The sequence below is a fragment of the Panthera onca genome, chromosome A1 (genome assembly GCF_046562875.1).
Source record: "Panthera onca isolate mPanOnc1 chromosome A1, mPanOnc1 haplotype 2, whole genome shotgun sequence".
Lineage (NCBI taxonomy): Eukaryota > Metazoa > Chordata > Mammalia > Carnivora > Felidae > Panthera > Panthera onca.
This window is the reverse complement of record NC_138339.1, coordinates 138,963,373-138,985,873: the sequence shown is the minus strand read 5'-3', so window position 1 is coordinate 138,985,873 and position 22,501 is coordinate 138,963,373. Positions and strand designations below refer to the sequence as shown.

General features: G+C 41.4%; 1 protein-coding gene across 2 annotated transcripts; it reads right to left on the bottom strand.

The window, feature by feature from the left end:
* Window positions 1-5,208: 5,208 nt before the first annotated feature.
* LOX (lysyl oxidase) lies at window positions 5,209-21,585 on the bottom strand. Of its 2 annotated transcripts, XM_060636294.2 has the most exons (7): window positions 20,847-21,585; window positions 20,374-20,482; window positions 18,623-18,760; window positions 16,772-16,928; window positions 13,837-13,932; window positions 12,858-12,973; window positions 5,209-8,853 (listed from the first exon to the last, which is right to left on the bottom strand). In XM_060636294.2, the coding sequence occupies exons 1-7, from the start codon at window positions 21,469-21,471 to the stop codon at window positions 8,847-8,849; spliced, it is 1,248 nt and encodes a 415-aa protein (XP_060492277.1). In that variant the 5' UTR covers window positions 21,472-21,585; the 3' UTR covers window positions 5,209-8,846. The 2 variants fall into 2 exon arrangements, with proteins under 2 accessions (XP_060492277.1, XP_060492278.1); XM_060636295.2 differs by lacking the exon at window positions 5,209-8,853 and having other exon boundaries at window positions 12,854-12,973.
* Between the last annotated feature and the right edge of the window lie 916 nt (window positions 21,586-22,501).

Below are 22,501 nucleotides of genomic sequence, written 5' to 3'. Positions count from 1 at the left end.
CAACAGATCATTTGTGTAAGGTTAAAATTACACTTGACAATAATGGGGGAAAAATACACACGCACGATAAAAACAGCTCCAAAAACAACGTTTTGGCTTTGCTTGTGAAAGAACACAGCACCTTAAATGTCTTTCATAAGGTTCCAAAATTACCTCAAATTACAAAAAGGAGGGGGGAAAAAAAGGTCAGTTATCAAGTTTCATGTTAAATGTTATTTAATTTAATAAAGTACATTAATGAAAGGAACAAGTAGTTCATTTCAAACGAGAGACCATACGTGCCATTATGGAATTCTCTCAGCTCTTCAGAAAAAGTCACTGATTCTGGTCATTTGATAATAGATCTAGCTGTGATCATTAATGGCTGCTAAAATGAGTGCGTGAAAACATGGCGGGGAATTTTACAGTGGATTCATCAGACAACACTGAATCCCCAGATCATTCTTACCATCACAAAAAGAGAGACAGCTGGGGACATCCTGGGCTTCCTCATGGGATGCAGTTGTGTGGGGCACACTACCACCTGTCAAGTCTTCTTGCTCCCCCAGATCAAACCCAGCCCCTATCTGGTCACTCCTCCAGAATTTTTATAGGATATACAAAGAACAAAGGAGTGGATTAAATGACACCACCAGGATACAGTCGACAAAATCTAGAATGTAGAAAATTCTGAGAGAATAGGTATCCTATAAAAATCCCTATTTTTTCATACATATTAATAGGAAGACAAAGGAAAAATGATAAAAAAATGTTTAAAAAGAAAGACTAAAAACAGATTATAATCAAATTCAATGTGTGGTCCTTCTTTGATCCTGATTTAAATAAACCAACTCAAAAAAAAAAAAAAGAAAAGAAAGAAACAAGTCATGAGACAGTGTTTGAAGTTTGAATACTAACTCGATTTTTTCATGATATTAGAGAACTGTGAGAAATGGGTATTTTTTATTAATGGCAACGAACTTAAATGATTTCCATTAAAACAGGATGGACATATTGATTTTGAGTAAAGGTCCAAAATATTCTGATAGGGTAAAGTCCCAAGTCTTGGATTTTTTTTCTTCCTTGCATTTTCAAATGAGACCAGTGTCTGAGGTTAAAGTACTCACACTGGCCTCTTGTTGATCACTGAGAAAGAATCCCTGAGGACCCCCTGTAGCTAAATTGTGAAATCCTGTGCATGAGAAGAGAGAAAAGGAGAGTATGTCATTTTTTTCCACAGAATATTCTCCTGAGAAAATTGGGGAGGTGGGGGTAGGGAATAAAGCTATGTGTGCCTCACGCCTGATAAGCCTTCTCAAACTCTGAAACAATAACAGGATAACTCCCTGTGGACTAAAAAGCATCCCTGGTCAGCCTGGACCTTGGACACAATCTTGGCTTGGTAGGGAATTTTCCAGAGAGCAGGTTGCCTAAATTAGGGAAGAAGCCACACCATGTGTGTGTTTTTGTTCCCATCCCTCTGACCTCATCTCCTTAGATCTCTGATCTGCAAAGCAAATGTAGCTGAACCACCGATGCTCTTGGAATCAGGTTCAGAAACCTCTGGGATGAGCTGTCACACCTTTGCACCACCCCCGCCTCTCCAGCATCAACCACACGTCAGTTTTTCTATATACTGGATTAAAAAGAATGAATGGGGTGAATATTGAGAGATAGATGAGCATAGTTCACTGCTAGTTACTGTCACCCAAGGCTCTCAATACCACTGCAGTTATTCCAGAACACTGGTATGTTGCCGCGCTTTTTTCTGAGTTTTCCCTCTGACTTTTTTCCACCACTGAACTGTACCCATGCTACAGGGACTGTAAATGTGTTAAAAGCACAATGTAACTAATAGAAATAAAGAGTGCAATGCCCTCTCCCCAAGGTACTGCTTCCAGAGACAGCCTCTCACTGATGCTCAATGATTAACAAGAAAATAGAAGGATGGGAGAGGGGTCATTGGAAATGGGTAGCACCTGGGGGAGCAAAACCTTAAAAGAATGGCTTTTCCTCTTGTTCTTTTCCTGTTTTATCTTGGACTCCACCCTCCTTTTTGCAACCCCACTGTGTTTGGATAGGAAGGAACTAAAGTCTTCTCACTTGTAAGGATAAGCCTCCCTCCTGAAATGTCCTACTAAGACTTCATGAAACACAGAAGGTGGGGTGAAAGTGAATAGGTTGTTTAGACCTGCCAGTAGGGGAGGAAGGGCAGTGTTGAAAGGGAGAGCAGGACAGTACTGTTTCCTTCTGGAGGAAAAATCAGCCCTTAGATACTGATAATATGGGATTGTCTTCGCAGAAATCAGTTGAATGACTAGCTGGAAGAAAGGTCATGATTTGGACCATATAGATGTTGATTTTGTTAATCTTTTTGTTAGACATAAATAGGGTGGCTTGCTGGCTCCCAGTAAACTTCTCATTGACAGTACCCATAATAATTCACCCCTGCCTCTGGAGCAATCATTTTCTTTTCCCTCACTTTCCTTTCACACCCACGCATAAAGCCAAAATGCAGTCATGTGCTTGGATGGGAGCAGCCGGTCTCTTGCCTGACGATTCATCCTTGACTTTGGTGATTGAATAAGAAAGAGCACTTGACTCAACCTAGACCTGTCATAATATTCACATGACTGAGTCTGAGCTTAGGAAATACCTTCCCTAGATTTTCAAACTTGAGCTACAGGTTATTGATATTTTCTTTCTGATCAGCGAGCCAGGTAGTTGTGCACCCAGATTTGTATCTGTAGGCAAGAAGGTTTCCATCCTCATGAAGAAACTAAAACCGAGAGCCTGAAGTTGACATATAAATAAACAGAGAACAGGCAGTAAGAATGTGGCCTTGATGGTGTTTGATTTCCTGATAACAGCTGCTCCTTCAGCAAACCCTAACTTTGCTTTTCCTCTTTTTGGTTACATGAGCCTATGAATTCCTTTTTGGACTAAGCAAGTTGGAGATCTGTTTCTGTTACCAGAAACCAAAGGGCACTAAAACAAAAATGAAGTGATCACAACTACCAGATTGTTTATTTATCCATGAATGTTACCTCCAGCAGCACCCTAACTATAGATTATCATAAAAGGTTTTTTTTTTCCCTAATACCATCCCTCTAAAAAGATAATGTCATTGTAATAACTAAAAATGGTTGACTTGGATGTTTGCTGTGGTATAATTCACTAGTTTGCAAATAACTCGTTGGTAACATTGGCTCCAGATATCTGCATTCGTTCAATAAAGATAAGTGCAATGAAGATCCAATATTATTTGAACCGTTTGCAAAAAGGAGTTGTTTCTGACCCGTCTCTACCATTATATTTGTCCTTAGTCCTTGGTACATACAGTTGTCATGACTGCTGAGTTGACTTGGTCTGTAAAGGTACTGAAAACTAGCAGTGTTCTAACAGTCCATATTCTTGGTCATTGTATTGATGGTTCATTCGCTTTTTGGTTTGTGACTTTTCTCTCTCTCTCTCTCTCCAGATTTGGTGCCTGTTACCCATAGTTAAGCAGCGAATTATTGGCAGCAAATTATAAATATATGCATATATCCTTCCAAGTCATTCATTCCCAATCCTGTTTTTCCCTGTCCTTGTTGAGAAATATTAAGATTTACTTGAAATTTACTTAAATGATGCTATCACATATGAAATTATTTCAACTATACAAAATGAATGAACCATGAAGAAAATGATTAATTCGCCCTGAATGCTATAAACAACTAATATCTGGGAGAGGAGAGATTTTAATGAGGAGTATCTAAAGCATTCAAATTATTGGACAGATAGGAAAGATGTATGTTTCCTTCTAAAACAGAACATGGTTTAGAGACTGAAATGATGATCTCCACTGAAAGGATCCTATTTAACCATTAGGTTTTTAGAAAGCAAGGCAAGCAATGAATTTGTGGGTTTTAAGTGTTTCTGTGTCCCACAGTCCAAATACTATCACTATCATATATTTGTTTTTTGTTTTTGTTTTTGTTTTTTATTATTATATGAAATTTATTGTCAAATTCGTTTCCATACAACACCCAGTGCTCATCCCAAAAGATGCCCTCTTCAATTTGTTTTAATTAATTAATAAATTATCTCATTTTTATGAACTGGTAATTACTTAGTATGTCATATGCCAGAGTTGTCCAAGATAAATGGCTTAACAGAATAACAAGTGCTATTTAAAAAAAAACAAAAAACAAAACTTTTGTGGCAAAACAAATGTGAGAAATACTGGATAACACAGACAAATTGATTTCTTTACTGCAGGATCTCTGAGACTCTTTAATATGCTAATATGTATTGGGAATCTCCACCATAGAGATAACATCTCCCATATCTATTTTTCTATGTGATTCTTTCTGAGTAACAGTATCTTGCAAAATTAGAATTCTTCTATACATGCTTTAAGTGGTTATTCAACCTCTCTGTTAATCCTCTACTAATACCTGTGGCAAGGATTAGAAATATTAAATGAGTATCATAAGACAGGCACCTTTTCTAACACAAGGAAAGGTCCACTCTCCCCTGTCTTTGTTTCATGAGCTTTTGGTTGAATGAAGAGTACTCAAAACACTGACCACTGATGAGATAAGAGAAATCATATTTTTATTAATAATGAAAGTGTGTTCAGATACTTTGCCTTGAGCAAGCAAGGGAAGCATGAAATTTGTGGTGTCACTGAGAACAGACTACTCAGGTCTGCAACCTGCTGGCCACAAGCCTACATCCATTTTACCTGCAAGAGCTCATTAAAGGTGAATTGTGAGTTGATTTTGCAAATTGTCCCTCCAAAGCACTTGTTCACACTTTGGTGCCTGTTTGTCCTTCCAGGTTATCAGCTCCCAGGCTAATCTGGTACACCTTTAGATAAGACATCTGTGATAGCAATGATTCTCTTTATATAAATAATTTGTAGCTTGAGTTGGATAAGTCCCCTAGCAGTATATATATGCTCATGTATATTTCTTATAAATCAGAGTGTGGTTGTTCTCATAATGCCTGCTGTGCATCCTTAGAGAGGTTAGGATCAATTCATGTGCAAGTTTCTTTTTAAAACATCAGCTACATTTTTATCCATCAGAAACAAGTTTCAAGCCATGTGAGCTCGTTAAACAATTTGTTAATACAAAAGGCAACTAAGCAAAACCATCAGCCATAGTCATGGTTTTAAGATTTTAACCTAAAATGAAAATCATATCATTTATTTGTATTTAACAACAAATGACCACTATAGACACTTGAAATCATTTATTCAAGGCATTTTTACATAATCTTGCAATCATAGTATAGGCATATAATAAAAGAATGTGAGAATGTAAAGAAGAATATAAAGCCAGTGTCTGGGCATTTAAAATAAAAGCTCTTTAAAAAAGTTACAGATGTTTTACAAATAGGATTCCTGAAAAATTTGGAAGAAACTAAAACTTCATCAAAAACATTACAATACCAAATCACATGTCATTTAGTTCATAGCAAGCAGTTATATATTAATTAAATGTTTCTATCTTGTGAGCTAAGACTTAATACATTTTACATTCAAGTTGAAATATTTCAGCACCATTCTGGTTTGAAGGATAAATGAAATGCTTTAAGTGTTCAAAAGTGGCCCAGGCCTTTGGGTAGTTGGGAATGAGATAGAGCTGTTGATTGAATATGCTGATTGTGAATATGAATTCTGAACATAAAAAATCCAGAAAAGGGGCAATTTTTACTTATCAGTTACTATATAGTTAATACCAAAACAAGGTATTTTTAAATTATATTTTCACACAGTTTGCTAAAGATGAATTCTCAGTGCCATGATCATTTTAGTGGACTGCATTTCCTTCAGAATCTGAATGTTACGAATGTTTGTAAGTGTGATTATCCTATGAGATTTCACAGAGAAAAAAATTGTTCATTATTACAAACAAAATATAGTGAATAATTAGATGATAGAAATTGTGGATAAAATTACTATGTAAAAATATAAAGATTTCCTGGAAACAGGCAATGGATTCTTGTGGATACTTGTGGATTCGTATGTTATAGTACTGTTGGGAGACTGAATCCTAGCCTCAAAGGTCAAGACATCTTTTAATGCAGACTGCAGTCTAAATAATTATGAGGCTACTAACATGGCATATGGAAGGAGTCAATAAGTTATTTTCTTATTTAGTCCTTTTTTTCAGAGTCTTTATTAGTTTAAAAGCCAATCTCTTTCCAGCACTCCACATTCTTGGGATTATTTCTATCTCCTTTTTAAAAAATATTTTATTTGGAGTTTGGTAAGGCTGGATTATGTTTTTTGTTTAAATTTTATTAATGAATAACTTTGACCAGCTAATCACTATATGTGAATTTTTGTGGTTATTCAGAGACAAGATCCCTTGAGGTTCAAAAATATTGAGTGTTAAATCAATACTTATGAGTTATTCGGGAGTGTTTAAGGGTAATGGGAGGAAGGAATATTTACATAAGGAATAAGCAAGAAAGTTTAGCCTCCTAATTGAAACTTTTTTTTTCTCAAAATCAACCAAATAGTAGGCTTTATATTTAAGAGGCAGACATTTCAAGGATTGAAAACATAGTTTTAATTATTAGTAACACATACATGCATATAGCTATTTATTTTAACTTATTTTTTAAAAATAAAATATGGTCATGAAAAATAATAGTGCTAAAAAAAGAAAAATTTCAGACATGTACTTATAGTTGTTAAAAATGAAATAAAGTGGACCTAAAGGGAGATAATGACATTTTTAATACTTCTTGAGGTTAGGGGACAGTTGTTGTTTTTTAATATCCCAAGGCCTAGCATGTAAGCACCTGGCATGTAATTAGGCCCTTGAATGATGATGGATGGACAGACAGATGGAAAGCTCCATGAATGATAGTAAATGTCTTCTCATATGTGTTCAAAGGCCATGCTATAATTTTTACAAGGATAAGAATCTCAATGGCCTTAATCTGTAGATGCCAGTCTGGCTCAGTATTAATACTGACAGTAGTTTTGTTGTGTTTTTTTTTTTTAAGCAAGTATATTAAAATATCTCTATTAGAAAAGATAATAATTTGAAAGGATCACTCTACAGTCTTAAAACTAAAAAACGCAACATAAGGCAAAGAGGTACATCAAAGAAGCTATTCCGTAGCTCAGATACTAGCTCAGTAAAAGTTCTGGGTCTCTATCAAGCCGCATTCTCTGTTGGTAAGCGTGTGCCCTGGTAGAGGAGGATCACATCGGCGCCTGGACGATGGTCCATCTCTAGCCCCTCTTGCCACGCTAGGCACTAGTGAGTAGGGAACGATTCTTAGTAGTTGGTGTTGACTTTACGAGTCTATGACGTATGATATACGTGACATAACAGTGAGGGATGCCACCTCACTTTTAAATTCTACCAAACATGTCCTGGCACTGGAAATCCCTTGCTTGAGATTTTAATACTGGTTCACGTAGGAAGACTTCTGCCTGAGCACCACTAACTTAAAAGTGTCATTTGATTTCTCTCTGCACCTTTTGGATCTAGGGGGGAAAAAAAGGAATCTTCCAAATTTTGTTGTGGCACATGGTTTCACAGTTTGAAAATAAAATCACAGCTGTCTCATGGTGCAGCACAGCCCTTCGTTGTATAGAAAGTATTCTCTTTCCCTTATTCACCAACCCCTCAAGTATGTAGTGTTACATGCTTTGCTAATTTGGTTTACACTTCAGACACACAAGAAAAAAAAAATGTATGATTGATTCCTGGATGACCTGATAATGTTCCTATATCCAGATATGATGTTTTCTATTCTGGGTAATTAAAAAAAATTTTTTTTAGCATTCTTCATTTTAAAGCATTCTTCATTTTCTACATTAAAAAAATGTAGAAAAGTTGAAAATCCTAAGATGTTTTTCATCAATTTTTTTTTAAAGTATTTGAGAGACAGTTGTGGTTTTGGGGACTTGTTTGTATGATTTTTATGTCAACAAGGAAAATATTTTTAGCTAATAGGTCCATATACTTAAATGCATACATAGTATCTCTGAATGTATCACATCTATCATCAGAATGACTTCCCATTCACACAGTCGTCCTCCGTATACCAGTCCCCAGAATGGTGATTCTAAGAATGCCACTTAAAAGGTCTCTGCCCATAGGAAAATTAAAGAATTGAGGCAGCAACAGTGAATGTCAGACAGGAGTTGGGCAGCTCAGTTACTTAATTTGTTCCAAAACAAAGCTGACTTAAGTCAGAATGAAATGGTATACTTAAACAGAAAGACAGGAGTTTACTAATTTTAAAATGTAAACATAAATTTTATATAGGGATGTAACTATCTGAATACATATGTTGCCATTTCTCTGCTATATAATAATATTTCTTGACACCAATGGTAATATGTTTGGTCCTTCCTCAGCACCAGATGTGTCCGTATCTATTCGCACAGTAGGAACCTCCTTTCTAAACGGATCTATGCTAAGACATATACAAGCCAGTTATTGCTATGGTTTACTGAAGTTTCAGCACTTAAGAAAATTCTCAGTTCATAGTAATTTTGGCTCATTCACTGAAATGTTATTTTCACTTTTACACTGTAATTTCTGAAGGAGCCTAAGAAATTTGGATTTCCTTGAAAGGGCCACGTGTACATCTACAGAATGGAAACACTGTGTTCATTCGCAAGGTAATACAAATAATAATATTAAAAATGTCCCAAATAATGCCAATTTAAATGTCCAAAATCCAGTTATGTGCTTGGGTGTAAAAGAGTCCAAAAAAAAAAATTCTTTTGTTGTTTTCTGTTCTGTTTTTGAAAATATATAAGTCCTACTGAAGTTAATCTATTTTTTCCCACTTGAGAACACCAGGCACTGATTTATCCATTGGGAGTTTTGGCTTGCTTTCTAATACCTAGATTAAGAAAACAAAATAAGACAAGTTATTAACTTGATAATATTATGAATGAGTACAGTAGACACGTTTAAAGTTGACCCTTAAAAAAAAAAAAAAATCTGTAGCAGTTTCTCTCCACCTAAGCAACAGTCACCGTATGAAGTTACCCATGAATACACTCTTTTAATACTGATTTGAAGGAGGTGACTTTGTTAGTAGCTTTGTTAATAGAAAGTGTATGTCTGGTATCTACAGACTTGATGTGTAGAGGTAAAAGAAACAGCCTGTAAAAGAACGGAGAGTAAAGCAGGCCTTATGGGACCAGAAGCCCTGCCCAGATGAGTTCACTCCAGGGAGCAAGTACAGTGTGTCCACCTAGACGCAGGGTCTTGGCCTCTGCACTGTCCCACGTTACTCCTCTCTCAGCACAGTTTTGGATGTAGAATGATGCATTCATAGGCAGATACAGGGTCAAAGCCAATCAATGAAATACAGTATTTATACTATGATCACAGATCCCCACATAAAGAAAATAAGCAGTCTTAAGTCACAGACCGTCAATTTCCAGATACTAAGTTTTGTGAGTGGAGAACTTAATCACAGTATCATAAAACTGAACTGGGCCACAGTCACTGGGTCCATACATTTTGTTTACAGTGAGGACAATGAGGGAGAGAGGCTATATCAAAGGCATACCCTGTCTTACTGGGTAGTTTTTACACACCAATGGAATACTCTCCAGTGTTTGATTAGCATGAAAAACAATCTGTGAACCGAGAGATGATATGTCTTTAAAGAGTTAAAAACGGTAGGTATTCCTGGGTGGTGGCTCAGTCAGTTAAGTGTCTGACTCTTGATTTTCATTCAGGTCATGATCTCATGGTTCATGAGATTTAGCCCACATCAGACTCTGTGCTTGGGATTCTCTCTGCCCCTCCCTGCTTGTGAATGTGCATGCATGCATGAACTCTCTCTCCCAGTCTCACTCACTCTCTCTCTCTCTCAAAATAAACATTTTTTAAAAATTATTTTTTTAAAAGTTAAAAAAGTACTATAACATTACCAAGGGAATCAGGTGCAGTGCCACTTACAAGCCACCAGACTGACCCCATGGCTTTAGGCAAGTTACACTCCTTGATCAAGGAACTTCAAAGACTCCCCATGGCCTTCAGAATGAAGTTCAAACTTTCTGGCTTCCTCTTCAGTGATCCCTTTGATCTGGTCCCAATTTAGCATCCTTTTAGCCCAGTTCTTAACCCCATGAAACACATGCCTTAGCCACACAAGAAGACTTGGTTTTCCAAATCTGTCCCTACAGTTTCTTCCTGCCATGGGGGGGACCAGTGATATTAACTCCTCTTGGCATGCCCTTCCCCAACTGCCCCCTGCAGCTCAGTCCTCTTCAACCTTCAAGGCCTAGTTCAAATTCTTTCCTAAAGCCAGTCCTGAATCTCAGCTAGAGAAGATGGCTCCTTCCTCTGAATGCTTATCCCTAGCAAGGGAGACCAGAAGCAAAAGTCCTAACAAAGGAGGCAGGCATCATTCATCTGAAGGCAAGGCTTCCTCTCTCGAGTCAAGGTCTCTGCACATCTCCCATTATATTATCCACCCCTCGAGAAGTACCATCTTGTTATCTGATTACATATCACTGTAGATCATTTCACCTTCTCATATTTCCATCTATCTGATCAATACTACTTATTAAAATTTTACCTCAACCAGTCTTGCACTTTAGTTACAGTCAATGACAACTGGTTTAAAAAAAGAAAGAAAGAAAGAAAGAAGGAAAAATAAAACAACTCTGTGCTGGAGCAATATAAAGGTTTTTTTATTTGTTTCAAACACCTGGCGATAACCAATTCAATAGATTCTACTGATGAAAATCAAGACACACTCTGTGCTACAACAGTCACATCTCCAGACCCATTCTTAGCACAAGGTCAGCCTTTGTACCTGCAAAGTCACCTGGCTTGTAGCAGAGATCCTTCTGTTTCCCTGCATTTTATTTTACCCCTTGTGGAATTTTCAGAGTGTAGCTCTCCTACAGTTCTATGTGTCTTTCTCTGAGCCTCTCAATTCCACATCCTAAATTCCCTGAAAGAGAGGGTCATTTCTCTCCTATCCAAGCATTGAATGAGAGGCTACTTGGTGGCAGGTTTGTACCTGGGTATATACAGTGATGGACAAGAGACTGCGTCCCAGCCCTGATGGGACAGATAGGAGACAGACATTACACAGCAGATTCACATGTAAAGTAATTGAGAATTCCTGTCATACAGTTCCAAGGGCACACAGTAAAGGGTTAGAAACCGTATTTATCTTTGCATTAGTCTTTAATAGCTAGTTTGGGACCTCAGTGAATCCACAGTGCAAAAGCAAGAATGCCAACAAATAGAGAATGAGTAAATAAGGAATCATAAAAATTGAGAGAAATTAATTAATCTATGCATTTTATGCTATTTTAGTTTAGCTTAAATTACACTGATGTGGGGGCACCTGGGTGGCTCAGTTGGTTAAGAGTCTGACTTTGGCTCAGGTCATGATCACACGGTTCATGAGTGAGTTCAAGCACTGCATTGGGCTCTGCTGACATCTCAGACCTGGAGCCTGCTTCAGATTCTGTGTCTCCCTCTCTCTCTGCCCCTACCCCAGTGCTCTGTCTCTCTCTCAAAAATAAGCATATTTTTTTTCCTTTTAATTACACTGGTGTGCTAAGGATTTTCAGTTATCCTTTGATGAACTCCATACAATATGGGCCATACACCCAGCCAGGTTTTCTGCACTGTGGGCATGTTCCCAAGAATACATTTGATTATCTTTTCTCGGTGCCGTCCTTGTGCCGTCCTAGGCTGCATGTATCTGTAAAGCCGTGGTGCCGTTTGTAAAGCACAGGCTCGACTCCCTTACAGAATAAGGAAAGGGCTCCCTCTCAGGTGAATACAGCCTGAGCCACAGCGCACGGCCCAGAGCATGGAACGTGGGCTGCTCTGAACCCCGCACCTCCTCTGGCCATGAGCCCAGGTGTGGGGGAAAGCCTGCACAACTGGGTTTGGGTAGGTCTGGGAAATCCCGCAAACCACAGACTTACGTGGGGCCAACCAACCACTGTCCTGGGCTGTGTATCAAGGAGAAAGGGGTATTAAGTGTGAGTTTGCAGTGCAGCTCTGTGACACGTTTCTACCGTAGCCCAGTGGCACTGGTGCCTGTCCCACCTGGACACTTTCAGTATCATTCCAACGGTGTTTGTATGATTGGGAATGTAGCACTCCCAGGTCGCACAGGTGATGGTTCGGGTCCTTAAGCCAGTACCGCCAGAGCAGGCAGGGCTTAAGGGATCGAGCAGGGCAGAGACCAGCAGGCCAAACTCCCTAACCTTCCTTCAGTTACTTTCATCACAGCACCACCCCTGTTAATATTTATGTGCTGGGAGTCCCTCTGAGCTTGCATTCAAAGAAGAGTTTTGGGGCTAGGAAAAGTGTGCAGGAACTTCCACACACGCCTCCCTTCCTAGGATATTTCTCTAGTAATTGTGGTTTTAGAACTCAAATTTGTAAAATCTTGGTTTTGTACAGAACAGGCGGTCTGACCTCTTCGGTGGAGTACTTTAAGGCAGTGATTTCCAAAATGTACTTTAAAGAACTCTAGGAATTTCTTCAGGGCTGCTTCATGGACTCTGGTGAAGATTGAGGAAATCCAACTGTTTGGGATCCCCCAAGGTCACCCACACTGCATATGGCCTGTTTTACATATTCATCCGCCCCAGGGGCTTTGCGGGTAAACAGTCTGTTCTGTGTGTATATCCTGTCCTGCAAACTCAGCTTTAGGATGATAAAAACCAGAGGACATCTGCCCTCCCCCTTCTCCACCATCATTAAAGGAAGATCAGCTCTAATCACGGGATAGCACAGACTGCTTTCCAGGCAAGCTGCAGTAGTAGTAGAAAGAGACACATGTATAACGCCTGTCAGTGCGCTAAAACGCTTTGAGAACAGAATCAACTAAGCTAGGCAGTTAGGACTCACGGTGAAATTGTGCAGCCCGAGGCATACGCATGGTGTCCCGTGTAGCGGATTTCACAGCGCACGACATTGTTAGAATAGTCTGATTCCGGCACCAGGTAGCTGGGGTTCACGCTGACCTAGGCAATGTAAATATCATCCGTGTTTCAGATTTCATCAGCAGTGTTTGCTGGTTAATAGCTTCCTATTTCCACAAGGCTACAACAAGGAAATGCGTCAACTTCATCAAGCAGGGCGGGGGGTTAAAAAGTGAGGCAAGTGGTCAAACTCTGGAGAAGTTACAGAAGGCGGCCATATATTTTTCACTGAAGTTCTTAAAATAACTTTTTCATATACGTATGTTGGTTTAGAAATATTTCTGTATGCCTAGGTGGCTCAGTTGGTTAAGGGTCAGACTTTGGGGCTCAGGGTTCCAGCCCCATGTTGGGTTCTGTGCTGACAGCTCAGAGGCTGGAGGCTGCTTTGGATTCTGTCTCCCACTCCCCTGCTCACTCGCTTTCGCTCCCTCTCTCTCTCTTGCTCTCTCTCAAAAATAAACATTTAAAAAAAATATTTTGGGGTGCCTGGGTGGCTCAGTTGATTAATCGTCCAACTCTTGATTTCCACTTAGGTCATGGTCTCACAGTTTGTGAGTTTGAGTCCCACATCAGGCTCTGTGCTGATAGTGTGGAGCCTGCTTGGGACCCTCTCACTCTCACTCTCTCTCTCTCTCTCCCTCTCTCCCTCTCCCCCTCCCTCCCTCCTCCTCTCTCCCTCTGTCTCCCTCTGTCTCTCTCTGCCCCTACCAGAATATCTGTCTCTCTCTCAAATAAACTTAAAAAAAAAAAAAAAAAAAAACAAAAACACTTTTTAAAGAAATAGTCCTATGAGATATATAATTGCTTGCAGGGTTGTGATTATTTAACATTGGATTCAGAAGGGGAGGTCCATTGAGTTGCAATCAAAATAAATTGCAGGTTTCTATTTTCAAAGGTCTCTCTACCTTTAGAATGTAGTTTCCAGGCTTTACATCTGTAATATCAATCCATTGGCAGTCTATGTCTGCATTATAGGTATCATAGCAGCCAGGACTCAACCCCTAGAAGAAAGAAAATTTAAAGATTATTTAAAAAGATGGTATAAGGTTAGAACATGTTAAAGAATGTGCTTAGTATTGCAAATTAAATTTTAAGTGCGTACTTACTTAAGAGTTTGACATAAAGCTACACTTCTATCACATTTCCTTTGAGAAGTATATATTACCCAGCCTTATAGAACCTCCAGCTAAAAAAACACAGGACTAATATAAGTAGTAGTACATCTAGCTTCTTGCACGTGTCATCAGTTACCAGTGATAAATACACTCTAAGTGACAGGACAGGCCTCCACCAAAATTCTAGAATATCACCAGTTCAGGGATAAAGGCCATGTAATAATCCCCTTAACTCACACAACCTCAGCTCAACTAGCCTTTCCAGTCTCTCTTGGAATTACCCTCCTTCACTCTGAGTGCCTGGATTTTATAGTGTTTGTGCTCTCATGCTCTACATTATAATTGTACTGTATAACAATTTATCTCACTAGAGATTAGAAGCTCCTTTAGGGTGGTGTCTATGTTGCATTTTTGAGTAGCTAACATTTATGAAGTATGTATCATGTGCCAGGACCAATCTTAAACATGTTACATCTATAAATTCAATGTTCACAACTACAGGAGTACAGGAGCTGTTATTATCCCCATTTTACAGATGAGGAACATGAGGCACTGTAAGGTCAATTAAGTCACTCAAGGATATATAGCTGGTAAGTGTCTGAGATGGTTTTGAGTTTAGGCATTCAGGAGTCCAGGATCCCTATTCTTAACCAGCACATTATTCATTCTCTCTCTCTCTCTGTCTCTCTCTCTCCCTCCCTCTCTCTCACATTGTCACTGAAATATTTTATTAAATTAAAGGGATGAATGTATGCCTCAATGAATGAATACCACATCACTCGAATTGCTAAGATAATCACTTCAATGAGGAAATGAGTGCCTTCTACCGGCCTGGAGGAGGAGAATTCCAATAAGGTACAGTCCTTGATCTCCAGAATGTTACAGTCTAGGGAAATCTGTTCAAATTGGAGTCCATAGGTATATTCTTGATGCGATTAGCCCCTTCTTGAGGAAATTTAACTGTTATATTTTCATCCGAATACTAAATTTTAAAGCATATGTTGGAATCATTTTAACTCCTTGTTGCCACTGAATTTCAGCACCCAAAATTTCTTTGGTGCTTAAGATTACCTTGTTACCAAAAGAGCTTTAAGAGCTCTGAAACTGGTACATCAGCTGGCAGAATTTAAGTGATTAACTTTGATTATTTGAACTACCACACCAAGAACAGGAATTTTTAAGGCCATTAAAAAAACAAACAAACAGGCATTTCACATATTCAAAGTCAAACTGTAAACACAAATGAAATGTAGAACCTTAGCCAACATTGTCTAAATTCGCTGTTTGGTTTTAGCAAAAGAGAACCATTGGTTACATTAAATTAATGAAGTTAATTTAACTGTTTCTAGTTTCATGTGTGTTGAACATGTAAATTTATTATCTAAGAACTTACAAGTTAGATGAAAGTATAGATAAAAGGAAGTTATATCTATTTTTATGTTTGGGTACATTTAAACTACATTAAAATACAACTAGTCTAAGTTATCATTGGGGCTTTGTCAGAATTTTTTTTTCCCTTTAAATAAAGTCTGTGTTGAAGAAACATCGGTCTAGTGAAAAACACGAATACAAAAATCACTTGTAATACAAGACCTGGTGAACAGTGTTTAAACAGGACATACAACGTGGAAAGTAACTGATGAGAAAGCTACCATAAATAATGAAATGGGGTCACCCCAAGGAGTTGGAAGACTAGAAGTCTTATAAATACCTACAGACCTAAATTCAAATATTTCGACAGAGAGCTTTCCAGAGCGCCTCTTTTCCTACATGGAGGGAATAAACTCCAGGTGCCGTGCACAGGCAGGTGGCTACTGTGGGGCCAGAGATTGCCGAATGAAAAGGGAACCTCTCTGCCCACATATGTGTAATGTGTGGGTAGGTTACATCTTCTATTTGAACAATAAGTGCTGCCTCCAGGGCATGTAGAATTGAACCTTTTGCCTCCTCCAATTGCTATGGTGTTTTAAGCTCAGAGAAAGAAGCAGTGGTGACATTTAGGTCACCAAAAAGCTTCCTGCCACAGCCCTAGAATTTACTCCCCAAGATACCAGCTGCTCATCCCTTTGTGCCCTGCCTGATGTACATTCACTACTCCTTGCCAAGATTCCGGCTAGAGTAAAATTATAATGTCCTTTTACAAATGAGGGCTTCTTATGGAAATACTGGCCTGGCTTTTAACTGACACACATTTTCCCGTTATAAGGCATACACACTGCTGAGGTCAGCACTATTTTTAAAAATCCATCCAAGGGACATCTGACATCAATTATACTGTAGTTTAAATATATATGCGTGGAGAAAGAAACTGTGTCCTTCTATTCTTATTTTCATGCTTAAAAGAGACTGATTTTGAGGAGCTTTTCAAGAAACAGGTTTCTCTTTGTTGGCGAGCCCCAATCACCATTCTGTCGCTAACTTAATAGGTGGAGGGAGGAATGGTTTTGAAGGGGAGAACACAGAGGTGTCTTTTCCACAGTTACTTACCAAGCCAGTTACAGAATACAGAATGAGTGCAGATACTGGAAACCATTCGGATTTTTTCAGAGGCTAAACCACTACTTTTCATCGTGGAGCATAGCGATCATGCACATTGACCTTCTGTGATGAGGAAATGCTTTAAGAATAATTCAGATCACCAAGCCACCAGTTTCCTTTTCCCAATTATTTTCCATCCTGACCAGATGACCCCCTGTGGGTTCCCGATTTCAGGCAGCCAACCTACCTGTGTGTGGGCAGTACATGCAAATCGCCTGTGGTAGCCATAGTCACAGGAGGTGTCCTCAAGACAGAAACTCGCTTTGTGGCCTTCAGCCACCCTCCTCTGGGTACTGGCATCGAGTAGGTCATAGTGGCTGAATTCATCCATGCTGTGGTAATGTCTGATGTCCCACACAACACAGAGAACATACAGAGAAAGCCATGAGGATTTTAGATGAATTCCCCACTGCATCCCACACTTGTTTTCGCATTAAAATTGAGATCAAGTTTGAGGTGCCTGGGTGGCTTAGTGGGTTGAGCATCCGACTCTGATCTCACATTTTGTGAGCCCATGTCGGGATCTGCACTGACAGTGCAGAGCCTGCTTGGGATTCTCTCTCTCTCTCTCTCTCTCTCTCTCTCTGTAAATAAACTTAAAAAAAGAAACTTACAGAAATTGAAATAAAGTTTACCTTTTTTTAATGTTTATTTTCGAGAGAGAGAGACAGAGTGCAAGTGGGTGGGGGGGGCAGAGAGAGACAGAGACAGAATCTGGAGCAGGCTCCAGGCTCTGAGCTGTCAGCACAGAGCCTGACGTGGGGCTTGAACCCATGAACCATGAGATCATGACCTGAGCTGAAGTCCAACACTTAACTGACTAAGCCACCCAGGCACCCCAAGATCGAGTTTATCTTAAAGCCAGATTCATGCTAGCTTTCCCTCCCCACCCCAGGGACAGCAATCTAACTTTGCTTTTAGGAAAAACAGACTTATTTTGAGCATTTTGCTTTCCTATTATACCCTGTTTCATCTTTGAATATTTAATAGAAATAGACATTAAACTATCTGTGTTTAAGTAGACCTTGCCATATGCTCTCTAGCGTATTTCTTTTGGCTGCCAGTACTCATGTTTCATTCCAAATAAAAGAAGAGCACTCTTGGGAGGTTTCTGTGAGTTTTTAAAAAAGTGAGTTCTCACGTATTTAAAACCTTTACTCAAATACAAAGGAGAAATAATGGTGTGTTTTCCCCACCACTGTTATTTAACTAGTGTAAACTTTTATTTATAAATAAAATAATTCTACTTGATCAGAAAATTGGGTGTTCATATCTGTTTTTCTCATCTTGTTAAAGGAAAGGTGCTGAGCTGTTTATCTTCTCACAGAAGGAAAGAACGAGAAAAAAAAAAACGTTCAAATTGCAGAAGGTTTAAGGGGCATCCTTCAGAATTTCCTGTCATTAAATACCTGGGCAAGTTACCAAGGCGAATTATAGAATTGCCTAATGTAAGGATCTTTAAATTCAGGACAGAACAGGCATTTACCCTGGGTTTGATACAGGCCTTGTAAAACAGAGGTCAGTCCTTGTCACCTCATGGAGTATATCATCTCTTTCTTTGCAATTGGCATATAAATCCTTCTACTAACAACTTGCGGTCTTTCTGAAATGTTATCTTACTGTAGATGATCTTGGCTGTTGTTAACAAGTTTTTTGTTGTTGTTATTGTTGTTTTTAGAAATCTTACCTGTAGTATGTTGGAATAAAATTCTCATGAAGCCCACTGTTGTATCCTATAGCAGTTTTAATCAGCTGGACTTAGAGTTTCCATTTTAAAAGATAAAAGGATCTTGTAGCTAATGTATTTTCTTAAATACAGATTCCCTTGATGATGTCACATTACACAGAGAAAATTCTAAATGTGAAATACCCAACAGCAGTGTTCTCCCTCTTCTATAAAAACTAAACCTTGGCATTTTTCACCTCCAGGACCACCTGAAAAAGGAAAAAACAACTCACAAGTACCCAGGAGGCCCGTCCACTTACTGGTGACAGGAGGCCCGCCCACTTACTGGTGACAGGAGGCCCATCCACTTACTGGTGACAGCTGTGCCACTCCCAGGAGTATCTTGGTCGGCTTGGTAAGAAATCTGACGTCCCTTGGTTTTTCACTCTTTGGGGGAATCGCAGCAACACCCTGTGATCGTAATCTCTGACATCTGCCCGGTATGCTGAGCTGTGATTTTGAAAAAGGAAGCACTTTAATTTCCACAGGATATTAACTCAAGACAAAGTACAAGCAAAACCTTTCCAGTTTATAATGGCGACTGCCTCCCACCCCCCACTAGACTATCAGTTGCAAAAGCCCAGCGCATTTTGCTTATTTTGTTTACTGCTGAATCCCCGGGTCCCAGAATGGTGCCTGGCAAGTGGCCCGATCTCAGTTGTGAATGTTTGTGGAATGAGTAAATGCATGACAACTAGGGACATCTGCAGTTAAAAAGTGAAAAAAAAAAGTAACAAAATCAGCATTAAATGTGTATGCGCCATCAGTAAATTCTGTATTTGTAATCAGTTCTTGTTGAACCACATGAATCAGTAGAAATGATTGCAAATTAAAAAAAAAAAGAAAGAAAAAAAAAGAAAAAAGTATGCCCTTATTAAGAACTTTGAATTTTGGGGTACCTGGGTGGCTAAGTAGGTTAAGCGTCCCGACTTTTGGTTTCTGCTCAGCTCGTGATCTCATGGTTCTTAAGTTCAAGCCCCACATCGGTCTCTATGCTGACCCCACCGAGCCTGCTTGGGATTTTCTCTCTCCCTCTCTCTCTACCCCTCCCCTGCTTGTTCTCTTTCTCAAAATAAATAAATAAACTTAAAAAAAAATTTTTTTTAAGAACTTTGAATTTAACATTGTTTCTTCTTAAAGTGAGGAAATAATTCTAAAAGCATACACCCAGATTAGATAAATAATTTTGTAACTTTGCTATCTGCAAAACAATGGCATGACTGTAATAATATCATAGGGAGAGCAGCGGAGTAAGTGATGCGAGACTCAGGAATGAAAATGGTAACTTTGGCTTTCTTCTCTTCCTTCCGCCTGACAGTTACAGAGGGTCAAAGTGGGAGAAAGATCCAGCTGAACAGATCAACATTACTTTGCTCCTTCTAATATATGTTGTGTGGATATATATTCAAATACTACTGAATATTTTCACTTTGCACTTGAACAGTTTTTTTATGAGACCTATCAAAACATCATTTGCTCCCTCTGCTGGTTTCCCAGCGGCAAAGTCAGAGGATTCCATTCCCCAAATTGCTATGATTTTATTTTAGGACGGATTCAAAAACAAAGCTCTTGCTCGGGCTTATTCTGGCTGAAGTAATACCAAAACAATGAAGCTAAACTGTGGCCTTAAACAAAAGAAGAAAACCGAAGCTTTGCTCTGAGGGCTGCCACACTAGCAAGTTAGCCCTCCGTTTTTTAAGGGGATATTAACAAGCTCTTCCATTACAATATTTTTTTTCCACGTTATTGTACAGTTCTTTAGCTCCAAAGTATGAGGATCTTGGAAAAAGAACATGAGATCCCAACTCTCCACCGTAAGGGTTTGCTCCACCTCCCTGATTTGTGGCAGAGTTTGAAAGACAGAAGAACCCACAGACATCTTCAAAATGTTAAACACTCTCCATCCAGGTCAGCATGCCCAGCAGACCACATTCCGCATTCCACTTGCCCCATTTGCCCAACTCTTGTCTGCATGTAACAAGAGCTGTGGGAACCAGGCACTTGAGCAGCGCCTGAACCAAGACGGGTGCATGTAGCCAGGCCAAGGAGATCCTTGTCGGTACCTGGCCAAGCAGTTTTCCTCCGCTGCGCATCTCAGGTTGTACATGGACATCTTCTGCACGTACGTGGAAGCCTGGATGTAGTATGGGTCTGGCACCAGGTCCGGGAGACCTAAACGTCACCAGGCGATGGGGGGCGGGGGGGGGGGCAGGGGGAGAGGTAGCAGTGAGACAACCCAGCCCCCCACCCCCACTCCCCGGCTTTGGGTCCCTCCATGCCCCTTACCCTTCACCCTTCTCCCAACCGGGCTGCGGGTAGCAGGAGAACGGGACGCCCTGGGCTGCAAAGCAAAGTGGAAAGAAAGCAGGAGGGGCTGGGAGTGCGGTTTGCACCAGATTCCAGGGCTGCCTCTGCAGGCGCAGGGGGAGGGATCGGATCTGCGGGACTCAGGCCTGCCGCGCCCAGGCAGCCACGTCGGGGAGCCAGAATTGGGGAAGGGGTGCCCGGCTGCTTCGGGCGACTTGGGGGTCCTTACCGTACTGGAAGTAGCCGGTACCGTATCCGGGCCGGTACCTGCTCCCAGGCCGGGGCCTTTCGTACGTGTCGTAGTAGTTGTAATAAGGGTTGTCGTCGGTGTACTTGTAGGGGTTGTAGGGGTCGTCGCCCACCATGCCGTCTACGCGGCTAGGCGGCCTCAGGTTACTGAGCGCCGGGCCCTCTCCTGGCTCCGTCCCATTGCCGTCGCGCGAGTCCCCAGCGTCGCGGGCCCCGGACGGCGAGTAGCCGGCTTGGAACCAGTGGCGAGCGGCGGGTCGGGGTCGGCCGGCGGCCCCCGACGAGCCCGGGGTCCGCTCCCGTGCTGCCGCCGTGCGGTTGCGAAGCAGCAGGATGGGCGTGCGCGGCTGCGGGACGGCGGCGTTGGCAGCGCCCGGGGCGGTGGCGCCCGGGTCCCTTCGGCGCTGCGGCTGGTACTGCGAGCCCAGGCTCAGCAGGCTGAACACCTGCCCGTTGTTCTCCCATTGGATCCGCTGGCGCCAGGCGGCCGGGGCCGCCGGCGGCTGGCGAGGGGGCTGTTGCTGGCCGGCGGCCGGCTGGGCGCAGCGCAGGAGCGCGCAGAGCTGCAGCGGCCCGAGCACGAGCGCGGTCCAGGCGAAGCGCATCGCTCCCTTTGCTCGGTTGTCCCCACTCCGGGAGGACGTAGCTCGGAGACCAGAAAAACGGGGCCCAAACGTGAGAGAGAGGGACAACTCTCCAACCGGGGAGGCGGGCGCAGCGCGGGTAACTCAGTCCCCAGCGAGCGACGCCAACGGTGGGCTGCAGACCCTCGTCCGGTACAGGCGGCTGCCGGGACGTGGCACCCGCCCGGCTCCTTTTTCCCAGTCCTTCTTTCTGGAAAGCGACGGGGAGCGGCGCGGCGGCCCCGGCGAGCGGGCAGCGTCTGGAGTGAAGGAAGGAGGAGAGATTTTAAACTTTCTGGCACGTTTGCAAAGTTACACAAGCAGTTCTGGCCCGGCAGCCCCTCCGCTATTTGTTCACGTAATGCGATTGGAAACGTGCGAGGCGGACAGCTCCTCGCCTCTGCCCCTCCCTCCCCGTCCTGTCCTCCTCCCCCCAGACACGTTGCACAGGCAGCGTTAAGGGGAAAGAACAAAACGGAACACACATCCTGAGACACACTCGGCTTAATCTGGGGCGAACATGCAGGAATTTCAAAAGACTCAGACAGACGAAGGCAGCCAGGCCGTGGGGCGACGCCAAAATATGCACGAAGAAAAATGCTATTAGGTCACCAGCCCTGGAGAGGCGGGAAGTCGGGAGGTGGGGAGGGTGCTGGGGGCGAGAGAGTCGGGGAAGAGGGGGCGGGGAGGGACGATTGTGACTAACGTTTATCCATAAGGAGTTAACCAGACAAATTTCCCAATGCATACTCACTCGCTTTTATGGGAAGCGCCCTCGGCAAATAAACCCTGAGATATCAGATTTTGTTTTTCTGTGTGTAGGTAATATGAGAAATGGGTTACAAATTTGTTTCCTACAGTGAATATTTTAATAACCAAAAGTGAAATTTTGCAGGGAACCAAGCCATCTAACGCTGAAGGGATGAATAAACCTGTCTCTTTTTCAAAATGCCGGCCTGATTTGTACTGTGAGTGGGAGTGAAGAACCATCCTTCTTCTGGACAGTGTCTCC

Bases quoted from the DNA above. Each gene is read 5' to 3' on its own strand.
- LOX (XM_060636294.2), bottom strand. From the start codon at position 21,471: ATGCGCTTCGCCTGGACCGCGCTCGTGCTCGGGCCGCTGCAGCTCTGC. The intron at 20,483-20,846 runs GTAAGGACCCCC...GGTGACGTTTAG, and splicing joins TACCGGCTACTTCCAGTACG to GTCTCCCGGACCTGGTGCCA. The intron at 12,974-13,836 runs GTAGAGAGACCT...TACATTGCCTAG, and splicing joins CTGGAAACTACATTCTAAAG to GTCAGCGTGAACCCCAGCTA.